Source organism: Podarcis gaigeae, assembly GCF_964106915.1.
Source record: "Podarcis gaigeae genome assembly, chromosome: 13".
NCBI lineage: Eukaryota > Metazoa > Chordata > Lepidosauria > Squamata > Lacertidae > Podarcis > Podarcis gaigeae.
This window is the reverse complement of record NC_139689.1, coordinates 40,832,085-40,844,698: the sequence shown is the minus strand read 5'-3', so window position 1 is coordinate 40,844,698 and position 12,614 is coordinate 40,832,085. Positions and strand designations below refer to the sequence as shown.

Genomic DNA, 12,614 nt, shown 5'->3' with positions numbered 1-12,614 from the left:
GACTCCATTTCCTCAGGGTCTTGTGAAAGAATAATGTTAAACAACAACTGATGAACTCCTTCTACCAGTTCACAATAGAAAGTGTCCTTTCATATTGTATCACAGTGTGGTATGCTGGCCTGACAGCCATGGACAGAAAGTCTCTACAGAGGGTGGTGAATACAGCACATGATATCATGGGTTCCCTTGGGTTCGCTAGATGATATCGCAAGGGATTGTTGCCTTTGGAGAACGAGAAAAATTCTCAGGGATGACTCACACCCCGGCAATCACCTTTTTAATCTTCTACCCTCGAAGTATAATCAGCCGTACCAACAGGCTAAAAAATAGCTTCTATCCGTGGGCTGTTAGGCCGTTGAACGAAAAATAACATAGCAAAATTGACTTGCGAGGTGGTGTGTTATTTGATAAGAGACTGAATGTTTGGGGGGGAGGCTCATTTAATTTCATTGTACAATGACAATAAAGGTACAGTGGTACTTCGGATTAAGTACTTAATTCGTTCCAGAGGCCCGTTCTTAACCTGAAACTGTTCTTAACCTGAAGCACCACTTTAGCTAATGGGGCCTCCTGCTGCTGTTGCGCCACCGGAGCATGATTTCTGTTCTCATCCTGAAGCAAAGTTCTTAACCCGAGGTACTATTTCTGGGTTAGTGGAGTCTGTAACCTGAAGCGTATGTAACCTGAGGTACCACTGTATTATTAGATAGGAAAAAGGAGGAGCAGCCCTTTTGGGGTCCATGATCTCTGGCATGTTTCTTTTTTTCTTCCTCACTAGCTTGGTGCAAACAGCGGCGTCCACATCATCATCTTCGATGAAATCGATGCCATATGCAAGCAACGCGGGAGCATGGCGGGCAGCACCGGCGTCCACGACACGGTTGTGAACCAGCTGCTGTCAAAAATCGATGGGGTTGAGCAGCTAAACAACATCTTGGTCATTGGTATGAAAGCTATTTGTTCTGTTTTGGGGTGGGGGACTCTGCTGTAGTTTCATGTCGGGCGTAGACTCTGCAGGGTTTGTGTTGGGCGCCATTTGTTGTTCGAATGTCTTAATCTTCAGATTTTAGGATATCTGAAATACACAAGAAGGTGGCCTCGGGCAAGCAGTTAAATTGGATTTTAGCCAAGCTTTGCTTTGGGTGGGTAGAGATTGGCTGATATTTACATTCAGTTTTAAGAATGATTTCATTCCTAAATGGATTATTCCATTCCCTAGGTTTTACAGTTCTTGTGGTAGATGAGGAAAATGCTGGCCAGTTTTTAAAACTTTTGAATTATATAAATAACAGAAAAATCAATGTAAAGCCATATATAGTTTTATTGTACATTGTAATTGTGAATGTTTTAATCTTCTGGTGCAGTTGGTTTCTTGTGTGTTTTAATTATGGATGGATTTGATAGTTGATTTGATAGTTGTAAAGTGCTTAGAAGTCATTAAAAGTGATAAAACCTGTCCAAAAGACACAGTGAGTTTAAAACAGCTTTCAGCTAAAACCTTGATCTACCTTCTGTAATAAATGTTTTCGGGAGCCGTCAAAAAAACATCAAGAGGTTTCCTAGTGGCTTCTCTGGAAGGGGAGATCCGCAAAACAGGATGCTGTCTCTGAAAAGGCCTGCTCCTTTCAAAACACAGTCATACTTTGGTCCGCTAACGCCTTGTGAGTCAAACGTTTTGGCTCCCGAATGCCGCAAACCCTGGAAGTGAGTGTTCCGGTTTGCAAATGTTCTTTGGAACACAAACATCCGTTGTGGGTTCCGATTGGCTGCAGGAGCTTACTGCAACCAATCGGACACCGCGCCTTGGTTTCCAAACGTTTTGGAAGTTGAACGGACTTCCGGAATGGATTCCGTTCGACTTATGAGGTAAACTGTTCAGTATCGAAACGTGCTGCGTTTAAATGCCCGAGTTGTGATTTTTTTCACCTTTCTGATTATTGGGATTTTTCTTTTTTATATATATAATTTTTATTCTTTTCCCAGACATTTTTATACAATCAGCTCATATTTAATCACACATTCATCAATTTTTTACTTCCCTCAGTTTCTCTGCCAATCTTTCGTTAAAATTTCTATTGTTAATGCATTTCTGAAGATTATTGGGATTTTTCAGTGGCAGAACTATTACTGAAACATGAGCCCACCCCCATCCAAAAAATGTTCCGGATAACAATGTACTCTGTACCTGAAACTAAGCTCATGGTATTGAACAAGGTAGCTGCAACCCCAGGGCTCATAATATTCGAGTTCCTCAATGCTGAATATCTTGCCCACTCCTGGCTCGTGTTTGCTCTTGAAAGCGTCTCTTCGCATAATATTCTCATAACTTTCCTGCATTTCTGCTCTGCCTTGCCCCTTTGCTGAACTGTGGGGAAGGATTTGTACAAATACTAGATGGTTCAGTTTGAAGATTACTTGATTAATGCCTGTTTTGTGAGAAAAGAATGCTTATTCTTATTTCTATAGCACCAATTTCACATTATTGTAACGTTAGTATTTATTATTATTATTATCTTTATAGCACCATAATTTTACCTGGCACCTTGGTTTGTATTTCCGTTTTATGAGACGCCTCGTAAAATAAAATCTCTTGGCATAGGATAAATATTAAAACGTTGAAATAAAAACCCTTTTCCAAGAAACAGGAGAGCAACATAAACAAGACAGGGCTGTGCTCTGATTGTAAATTTAGCAAACGAGGAAGCAAACCAAGTAGAGGATGGGGAAGAGGGAAGGATAAATTTGAATACTACCTAAACTTCCCAGTAAGATGGTGTTTGACGCATCATTATTGCTTAATATTTATACCTTGTTCTTTCCTGTGGGCTAAAAATAGGTTGCAGCAGTATTTCCAAACACACAAGGACCTCACTGTCTAATAGCAAGGGAAGCAGAAGAGCTTACAAATAAATGAATAAAATATAGACAGGCTTGCCCCTGAGTCTGTGTTTAACAAAGGGATATAGCTGCTGAGTCTACCTGTATATTGCATATTTCCCAAAAGCATATCTGTCCTGCTCACAATTTACATTTTTAAGTGTATACGGCCCACGGCCACTTTTTCCAAGGTACTTTCTCACAATTTTTTTTGTGGCCACAGCAGTAAATAATGCAGCTTGACAAAATATATGGTCTAACTCGTCTAAAAGTTCATATGCTGTATATCAGGCTTCCTCAACCTCGGCCCTCCAGATTTTTTGGCCTACAACTCCCATGATCCCCAGCTAGCAGGACCGGTGGTCAGGGATGATGGGAATTGTAGTCCCAAAACATCTGAAGGGCCGAGTTTGAGGAAGCCTGCTGTATATAATGCATTGATCTCCCCGTGCATTGAGACACATGGTGGGAAAGACACTTTGCTCTAGGAGAGTCATAGAATGGGCAAAATGATAAATAATGGGCTAAGTCTTAGATGCACTGAAAACTCAAGCAGCTACAGTTTCCCTTGCCTTGTCCGTTCAAAGAAGTAAAGAGAAGCCTTTACTTCTTAAGCCTAAAAGGCTATCCAAGGAGTGATCTGCATGTTACTGTGTGCATGTGTGGTTATTTGTGTAAGAGCATATTTTGAAATCTTAGGTACAGTCAAATCTCGGTTTTTGGACATCTCAGCTGCTGAATGTTTCGGAAAGCCGAAGTGAATGCTTTCATTTTCGAACGTGCCTCGGAAGTCAAATGGGCTTCTGCGGCACGTTTCGCAATTTCCCCCATTGAACTTGCTGACGTCCCTTTGATCCTTGGTTTTTTAATGTTTCGGAATTCAAACGGACTTCCAGAACGGATTACGTTAGAAAACCTGAGGTTCCACTGTACAGCCGTACCTTGGAAGACGAACGGAATCCATTCCAGAAGTCTGTTCGACTTCTGAAATGTTCAAAAACCAAAGTGTGGCTTCCGATTGGCTGCAGGAAGCTCTTGCAACCCATCGGAAGTCACGGAAGCCCCATCGGACATTCGGCTTCCAAAAGAACGTTCATAAACCGGAACACTCACTTCCGGTTTTCAATCATTCGGGAGCCAGAACGTTCGACTCCCAAGGCATTTGGGAGCCGAGGTACGACTGTATTGCTGGATGTGCTGCAATTTAGCCCTGTGAGCTTGCTGGCTCACACACATTCTGATCAGTAGATAGACACCCCCAAACACACACACAATGTGTGAGCAAAGGAACCTCAGCTGTAATGTTTGAAATGGCAAGTTCTAGATGGGGGATAAGGAGCTATTGCACATCCCCATTTGTCCTTCGGGAAATGAGAACTCTGCAAAGAGAGACCAAGGGGTGATAATGTTTCCTGGGCTCAAGCTATTGAAGGTGCTCTTGATGCTTTTGCTAACGGCTTCTGTCTGATACATAGGAATGACCAACAGGCCGGACCTGATAGATGAGGCTCTCCTGCGACCTGGGCGACTGGAAGTGAAAATGGAGATTGGTAAGTAAGTCGAGGGAATGCTCATGGCCACAGGCTGACTGTGTGAACCAGAAAAAGAACTGAAAGGTTGTTCGATTTGAGCAGACTTGCAAATGAGTACATAGGAGTTATCATTCTCACCATGTTTTTGCTGGCCCCTCCTCTCTGCTTTCTGCATGCCAGAGGAGGTGTCTGTAAGCTTCTGTGATTTTAAATCCTGGCTTGTTCTTGCTAACCATAGTTTAAACAAGCCACAGTTTCTCCAAGTCTGGCTGTCATGGACTTAACTGGGGTTAGTTCATTTATTTATGTCATCTCTATACTGCCTGATGTTCAGTGGGAGGTTTACAATAATAAAAATGCATAATATAAAATGAACATATAGAACAGAATTAAACATCACGACAGAGGAAACAGCAATGCAAAAAATATTTAAAAAACTAAAAAACAACAACACATTTCCACCCCAAATGGTGAATAAAAATATGTTCATCTGATGCTGAAAAGCAGAGGTCCCACCACTAAAAAGGCCCTCTCTTTAGTACCTGTCTTCCTTAATTTTTTTATTGGGTCACCTACAGAAGGGCCTCAGAAGGTGACCTTACAGTCCAGGTAGTAAAAAATTAGAGGTTCACAAAATACAAGGAGAGTGAGCACACACGCATATGTCTGAAATCCACCAATTTGACGTCCCATCAGTGCCCTCTGAATGGCCCTTTTCATTCTAGATGAAGCTAGAGTAACACGTGACTTCCTTTCTTCTCTCCCAAGAAGCCCGTCAGAGCCCTGGGTTTTGGAGGAGGATGGCTTATTGCGTTGCAGCACCTAGTATTGCAGCCGTGGAACAGAGCGTTGTTTTCCAACGCAAATAATTCACAGTGTTGATGATCTCGTTTAGGTTTGCCGGATGAAAAGGGCCGGATGCAGATTCTTAACATCCATACCTCAAGGATGCGGACCCACCAGCTGTTGGCCCCAGATGTTGACATTTCGGAGCTGGCTGTGGAAACCAAGAACTTCAGTGGTGCTGAGCTTGAGGGTCTGGTCCGTGCAGCGCAGTCCACTGCTATGAACAGACACATTAAGGTTTGCTTCTTCCCTTCAGATGGCATTGGCTATAAATCCAAGGTGGATGTTCTGTTGCCTTCCTCTTCCTCCTCCTCCACCATCATTCAATAATGCTTCTGAACATCTCCCCTTCCTCGGTTAGAGAAAGAGGTGGACCTTCTCAGATCTCAACCCAGAGCTTCCCTTTCTACTCCCAGCCCCCCACCCTGGGAGATCTTCCCTTCCCAGCCTCTCACACAAGGTCCTTCACCAGCCAGCCGTTACCTTCAACTGTGCAGTCTCCTCATTAACCTAGAGTAGGGGACAACAAGTAGAAACACAGGTGGCGCTGTGGTCTAAACCACTGAGCCTTTTGGGCTTGCCGATCAGAAGGTCAGCGGTTCGAATCCCCATGACGGGGTGAGCTCCTGTTGCTCTGTCCCAGCTCCTGCCAACCTAGCAGTTCGAAAGCACGCCCAGAAGTGCAAGTAGATCAATAGGTACCGCTACGGCGGGGAGGTAAATGGCATTTCCATGTGCTGCTCTGGTTTTCATGTTCTGTTGCTCCAGAAGCGGCTTAGTCATATGACCCGGAAAAACTGTCTGCGGACAAACATCAGCTCCTTTGGCCAGTAAAGCAAGATGAGTGCCGCAACCCCAGAGTCATCTGCAACTGGACTTAACTGTCCAGGGTCCTTTACCTTTTACCTTTTTAGGGGACAACAAAAGCAAAACAAAGCAAGAGCAAAGCAAAAAAAGGAAAAGTAACAGAAAGATTAAAGTAAAAAAGAATGAGAAAGTAATAAAGGGGAAGGATTCGGAGGTGGGGGGTTGTTTTGCAGCTCTCCAGTCACTGAATACAGTCATACCTTGGTTGACAAACGGCTTAGTTGCCAAACGTTTCGGTTTTCGAACGATTTTTGGAAGCTGAACGTCGGGTGCGCCTTGGTTTTTGAACGGTTCCAGGGAGTCGAACGGACTCCCAGAACGCATTCTGCTCATCAACCAAAGTATGACTGTACTGGGAACCCTTCCCCATCCCACTGTTGGTGTCTGAACTTTCATTGCCACACACTTCTTCTCTGCAGCTCTAAGGAGGGCCTGAGATTACGTGAGATACAACTTAAGCTTTCAACAGAAAACTCATTGCTTCTTGCATGTACTGAACCTATAGATCTGCACAGAGGCCTCTTTCTGCGCACAGTTGTGCAGAAAAGTTAAGCACATGTGCTGTGTGCCTGTGTTGCTGTTCAGCTCCCGGAGCTGAGATTTCAAGATGGGATGTAGTTGGTGTTTGTCTCTTTCCCCTGTCCCTTTTTTTTTTTAAAGTTGTAAAGGTCACTGTGCCTTTAATAGGAAATGAGTGATGCAGGCTGCGAAATGTCAGAGTGAGAAGGTTAGAGATTAGCTGGAGCATGCAAAATAAGGGTTTGCTATTGAAGAGTGTTGAAATGCTTATATTATTTTTTTTGTTAGCTTGCCACAGGTGTAGGGCCAGGAATGCACCCTGGAACAGGCAGGCGTTGGTGTAAAAGTTTTAATGTTGTGCAGTGATTTCAGGAGGGGCAAGAGTGCTGTGGCTTGAAAAGGCATCCTAAAGATTTGGTGGCAATGGGGTCCAGACCCTTGGCTCCACTAACATCTCAAAACCGCCCCCCCCCAAAAAAAGCCCTTCGAATTTGCATTACCAAGCTACCGTATTTTTTGCTCTATAAGACTCACTTTTTCCCTCCTAAAAAGTAAGGGGAAATGTGTGTGCGTCTTATGGAGCAAATGCAGGCTGCGCAGCTATCCCAGAAGCCAGAACAGCAAAAGGGATCGCTGCTTTCGTTGTGCAGCGATCCCTCTTGCTGTTCTGGCTTCTGGGATTCAGAATATTTTTTTCCTTGTTTTCCTCCTCCAAAAACTAGGTGGCGATGGGGTCCAGACCCTTGGCTCCACTAACATCTCAAAACCGCCCTACCCCAAAAAAGCCCTTCGAATTTGCATTACCAAGCTACCGTATTTTTTGCTCTATAAGACTCACTTTTTCCCTCCTAAAAAGTACGGGGGAAATGTGTGTGCGTCTTATGGAGCAAATGCAGGCTGCGCAGCTATCCCAGAAGCCAGAACAGCAAAAGGGATCGCTGCTTTCGTTGTGCAGCAATCCCTCTTGCTGTTCTGGCTTCTGGGATTCAGAATATTTTTTTCCTTGTTTTCCTCCTCCAAAAACTAGGTGCGTCTTATGGCCTGGTGCGCCTTATAGAGCGAAAAATACGGTAGTTACCCTCTGCAGGTTTGCCGACCTGCTCACATCCTCAACAGGAACCACGTGAAGACTGTACACCAGCGGTTCTCAACCTGTGGGTCCCCAGATGTTGTTGGACTACAACTCCCATCATCCCTGAGCTCTGGCCTTGCTAGCTAGGGGTGATGGGAGTTGTAGTTCAACAACATCTGGGGACCCAATGTTTGAGAAAGGCTGCTGTACACAAATGCCCCTGTTGTGTAAGAGCATCACAGAAAAGAAGGCCAGGAATGGGCAACATGTGCACCTTCAGATGCTGTTGGACAGAACCCGTTTCAGCCCCAGCCAGCATAGCAAAGGACCAGGGGATTATGGGAGTTGCAGTCCAGCAATAACTGGAAGACCATAGAGCTCAGGCTGATAATTCAAAGCAGCCATCTTGACTGGTTCTCATCATTAGAGGGGATCAGCAAAATATGATTGGGTAGGATGCAAAGAGAGATGGGAAGAAAAGGGGAAAGACCCGTGCAATTCTTCTCCCAAGCTTCTTTTTATCCTCAGAAAGGTCTAAACACATTTCCTCCTTCTGTTTCGACGGAAGCTGAGGCTCTTTAGATTTTTGCAGGGCTTCCAAGGAGCCTCGCCTCATGACCTCAGCAGCTTTCTCTGTGAATACATGTCTCCAGCTGTTTTTCTCTCTCTTTTGGGAAATATTTTTTATTCAGTTTTACAAATACAAATTTGTAACAAATACCATTATAGCTCCATATAAAGAGATTCCCCCAAATCTCCAGACTTCCCCCCCTCATCCCCTCCATGGGTCCTAATGTCAGCATTTACACCTGCTCATCAATCCATTATCCACATATTTTATCCATCCGAGTTATCCATAGTCTTTGTTACCTTACCAGTGAGTTTAAAATCCTGCTAACGTTTCCATCTGCTTACAATGATCTCCTAAGTAAATTATAAATTTTTCCCATTCTTTTTTGAAGTTCTTGTCCTCTTGGGTCCTGAGCTTTCCAGTTAATTTTGCCATTTCAGCATAGTCCATCAACTTGGTTTGCCTTTCTTACCTGGTCGGGATTGTGTCTTCTTTCCATTTCTGGGCTAGTAACATCCGTGCGGCTGTTGTCGCATACATCAATAGTCTCTGATTCCTGCTGGCTGTCTCACTAACAAGCCATCTCCTCTTGCGATCAGGCCACCACCAAAGTGGAAGTCGACATGGAGAAGGCGGAGTGCCTGCAGGTGACAAGGGTAGACTTCTTAACTTCTCTGGAGAATGACATCAAGCCGGTGAGTGAACCCCTTTTAATCCTGCAGACTTTCGTGTTGCTCCCCTCTGTGGAAGACCAGAGGCAGGCTGGAATGAACCGACAATAATGTCCTGATTTTGCATCATCTCCTTTTCTTCAACCTGCAGGCATTTGGGACCAATCAGGAGGATTATGCAAGCTACATCATGAATGGGATCATGAAATGGGGTGACCCTGTCACTCGGGTGCTGGATGACGGAGAGCTTCTTGTTCAGCAGGCCAAAAACAGTGACCGTACCCCGTTGGTCAGCGTCCTTTTGGAAGGTAGGTTTCCCTCTCCACATTGTCTTCTCAGCCAGATTAGGACTGGAGAAACTGATGTCATATGATGTCAGGTAATTGAACATTCAATGTAAATTGAATATTCAGCCACTTATTATGGAGGGGAAGTGCATGGATCAGGTCTTGGTGTTTCAATTTCTGGGAATGGAGTTGAGAGATGGAGTTGAGGTATGTGCCCTTTTATTTAAAATGCATCACTGGGTTATTTGTGGGGCCTGTCTGGTGTTTTTACATGAGTAGCATGTGTGCTTTTATTTAAAATGCATCTCTGGGTTATTTGTGAGGCATAGGAATTCATTGACCCCCCCCCAATATATAGATGGATAGATAGATAGATAGATAGATAGATAGATAGATAGATAGATAGATAGATAGATAGATAGTCCGGCGCCCCACAAGGTCTGAGGGGTAGTGGACGGGACCCCTTCTGAAAATGTTTGCTGACCCCTGTTCTAGATTCATGACAAAACAGTAAAAAACAAACAAACCATGGAAACGAATGGGCATCTTTTCATTTGGACATGCAACTTTTATTTTTCCTTGAGCCTTTCTGAATTTGCTGTTACCTCGTACTCAGTTCTGTCTGTCCTGTGATCCTTACAGGTCCCCCACACAGCGGAAAGACGGCCTTGGCTGCAAAGATTGCAGAAGAATCTAACTTCCCATTTATCAAGATCTGCTCTCCTGATAAGATGATCGGCTTTTCAGAAACTGCCAAATGCCAGGCAATGAAGAAGGTATATTTTGCGAATCCCTTCCATGCCACATTTTTTGTTTGTTAGATGTCACGGGCATTGTGTCTGTTTCCCTACTACTTCGTCTATGTCCTGTGCTACTTTCAAATTTATAAAATGATGCCGCAAACTATAGAAAGTTGTGTGGCAAGGTCCCGACCCCTCCACGAGGTTGAATAAAGACACCTGACACAAGTTTTTTAGGTTAATGGGCTAAAAAAGGCCACAACTTTATTGGTTACAGATCGTGAGCGGTATTGGCTTAGGCATTGGACCTAACCGACTATATCTGACTCTTGCCTGTCTGCGCGGAGTCCGTGAAGGGTTAACCACTGGTAGTGGGAGTCCTGCTGATGCACATTAACTAGGAGCTCCCCCAGGGTCACCAATAGGGGTCGTGCCTTAGGCCCGAGTCTCCCCAGGCTTCGGACAGGACCACACCCCCAGAATCCTTTAACACAGCGGTTCTCAACCTGTGGGTCCCCAGATGTTGTTGGACTACAACTCCCATCATCCCTGACCACTGGTCATGCTGGCTAGGAATGATGGGAGTTGTAGTCCAACAACATCTGGGGACCCACGGGTTGAGAAACACTGCTTTAACGGAATACCCTTCAATGTGTGGAGGAGGTGATAGCGCTACCTCCCTATCTCTCTTCTCCAGCAATATTCCAATGCCTAACCGCCAAACCTTACAACGTTGTGACAATTTGCTATGTGGGTGGCACTGTGGGTTAAACCACAGAGCCTAGGACTTACCGATCAGAGGGCCGGCAGTTCGAATCCCCGCAACAGGGTGAGCTCCCGTTGCTCGGTCCTGGCTCCTGCCAACCTAGCAGTTCGAAAGCACGTCAAAGTGCAAGTAGATAAATAGGTACCTTCCGGTGGGAAGGTAAACGGTGTTTCCATGCGCTGCTCTGGTTCGCCAGAAGCGGCTTAGTCATGCTAGCCACATGACCTGGAAGCTGTACGTTGGCTCCCTCGGCCAATAAAGCGAGATGAGCGCCGCAACCCCAGAGTCGGTCACGACTGGACCCAATGGTCAGGGGTCCCTTTACCTTTAGCTTTTTAGGCGAAAACCAAGTGGCGGAGCCAATTTGCCAAGTGGAAAAAGTCCTACCAGGCCCCTCAATGGCGACCAACCGGATTCCATAGCAAGGTCAAGGGATGAAATAACCTAAAGGGCGGGAGGGTGGGAAAACCGGAGCAGCTGGATGCGCGGAAAGGTGTGAGATTCCCGCTGCGTCCTGCTTAAATCAAGCAGGCCACACCCCCAGAGCAATCGGCTTGGTTGCCTGGGCAGTGGCGCAGGCGGGAAACCCCCCAATTGCGCAGGGCTGACCACACCTTCCTAAGGCGGAAATGGCTTTGTCAGGAATAGATATTGAGCAAGATCATCTTAACCGATTGCTTGGTTGAATGGAACACACAAAGAATTAAAGAATGCAGTAAATCAGAAGGAAGATACCTTCCATTTCCCTGGCTTAAGAAGGAAATAAAATGCAGTCTGTCTGCATCTATGTAGAACCTTCACAGAAAGAGGGTTAAGATGAAGCAAACATCCCCTAATGGGATGAATACATAGGGCAAAGAAAAGATTGACTTTAGAATCCTAAATATTATTCCATCTCTAGAAAGCGCATATTCCCCAGAGACATCTGAGCCACAGTTAATTATACGGCCTTCCAGATGTGGGGGAATTGTTGCTTTTTAATTGCTTTTCACCAGGATCTGCACTGGGGGGGGGGGGAGGTAGTTTGAAAGAACTGAATACGGACGAGCAGAGAGGCGGCTTGGTTTTTCCGAAAAATGGGGGCATTTCCTTTCAAGAATTCCAAACAACCTCTCCAGAGGAGGAGAGCAAAATTGCTGGCAATATATAATGTGCATGATATTTCTTCATTAATCTCCGTGTTTTTAGAAAAAGACTTCAAAACACCTGTTCTTCAGGCTTGACTGTGCCTGTTCAGGGACAGCAACCATTGCCAAGTTGTTGCTCCTGGAATTTGTCTCGCATTCTAAGAAATTTTTTTTCACAGCCTTAGAATACGCTGCGTTTTGTGTGGACGCCAACTGTGCGTTTGGCTTTTGTCTGCTCCTTCAAAGCAAATAAATAAATCAAATCATGTGTTTGCAACTAAGGATTTAATTTCTACCCTTCATGGGTCCCTCCCCCCACTTTAAAGTACAGTCACTGTAGCCAAGAGATAAAAATTTTAACTTTTTGCTTTCCGAAAAACAGATCTTTGACGATGCTTACAAGTCTCAGCTCAGCTGCGTTGTGGTGGACGACATTGAAAGACTCCTAGGTGAGAGAAGTGGAAGACTGTGAGGGGGTCTTGCATGAGACATTTCTTGAGGCAAGATCTTCCTTTCTGTAGCGTTTTCCCCAATCCTAGGGCTCTTGTTACTGGAGCACCTGAACCTGACTCAAGTAGGTGGTTGCTGAGGACAGGCTGAAGCAAAGACCAGGGAAGAACGTTGAAGGCCCTCTGTGCATAGACAAGAGCCAGTCTCTTATTTGCTTGGGCAAATAATAATAATAAATTTTTATTTATACCCCGCCCTCCCCAGCCAAGACTGGGCTCAGTGCGGCTAA

At 44.9% G+C, this 12,614-nt stretch overlaps 1 protein-coding gene across 6 annotated transcripts in view; it reads left to right on the top strand.

Annotated features, from left to right (window-relative positions):
- NSF (N-ethylmaleimide sensitive factor, vesicle fusing ATPase) overlaps positions 1 to 12,614 on the top strand; it is a 98,358-nt gene that overhangs the window by 65,394 nt on the left and 20,350 nt on the right. For all 6 annotated transcript variants that reach the window (XM_083709341.1, XM_083709342.1, XM_083709345.1 and 3 more), the window contains exons 10-16: positions 779 to 944; positions 4,353 to 4,427; positions 5,305 to 5,492; positions 8,884 to 8,979; positions 9,107 to 9,263; positions 9,885 to 10,018; positions 12,258 to 12,324. In XM_083709341.1, coding sequence (XP_083565467.1) covers positions 779 to 944; positions 4,353 to 4,427; positions 5,305 to 5,492; positions 8,884 to 8,979; positions 9,107 to 9,263; positions 9,885 to 10,018; positions 12,258 to 12,324 — 883 coding nt within the window. The remainder of the gene's footprint in view (positions 1 to 778; positions 945 to 4,352; positions 4,428 to 5,304; positions 5,493 to 8,883; positions 8,980 to 9,106; positions 9,264 to 9,884; positions 10,019 to 12,257; positions 12,325 to 12,614) is intronic.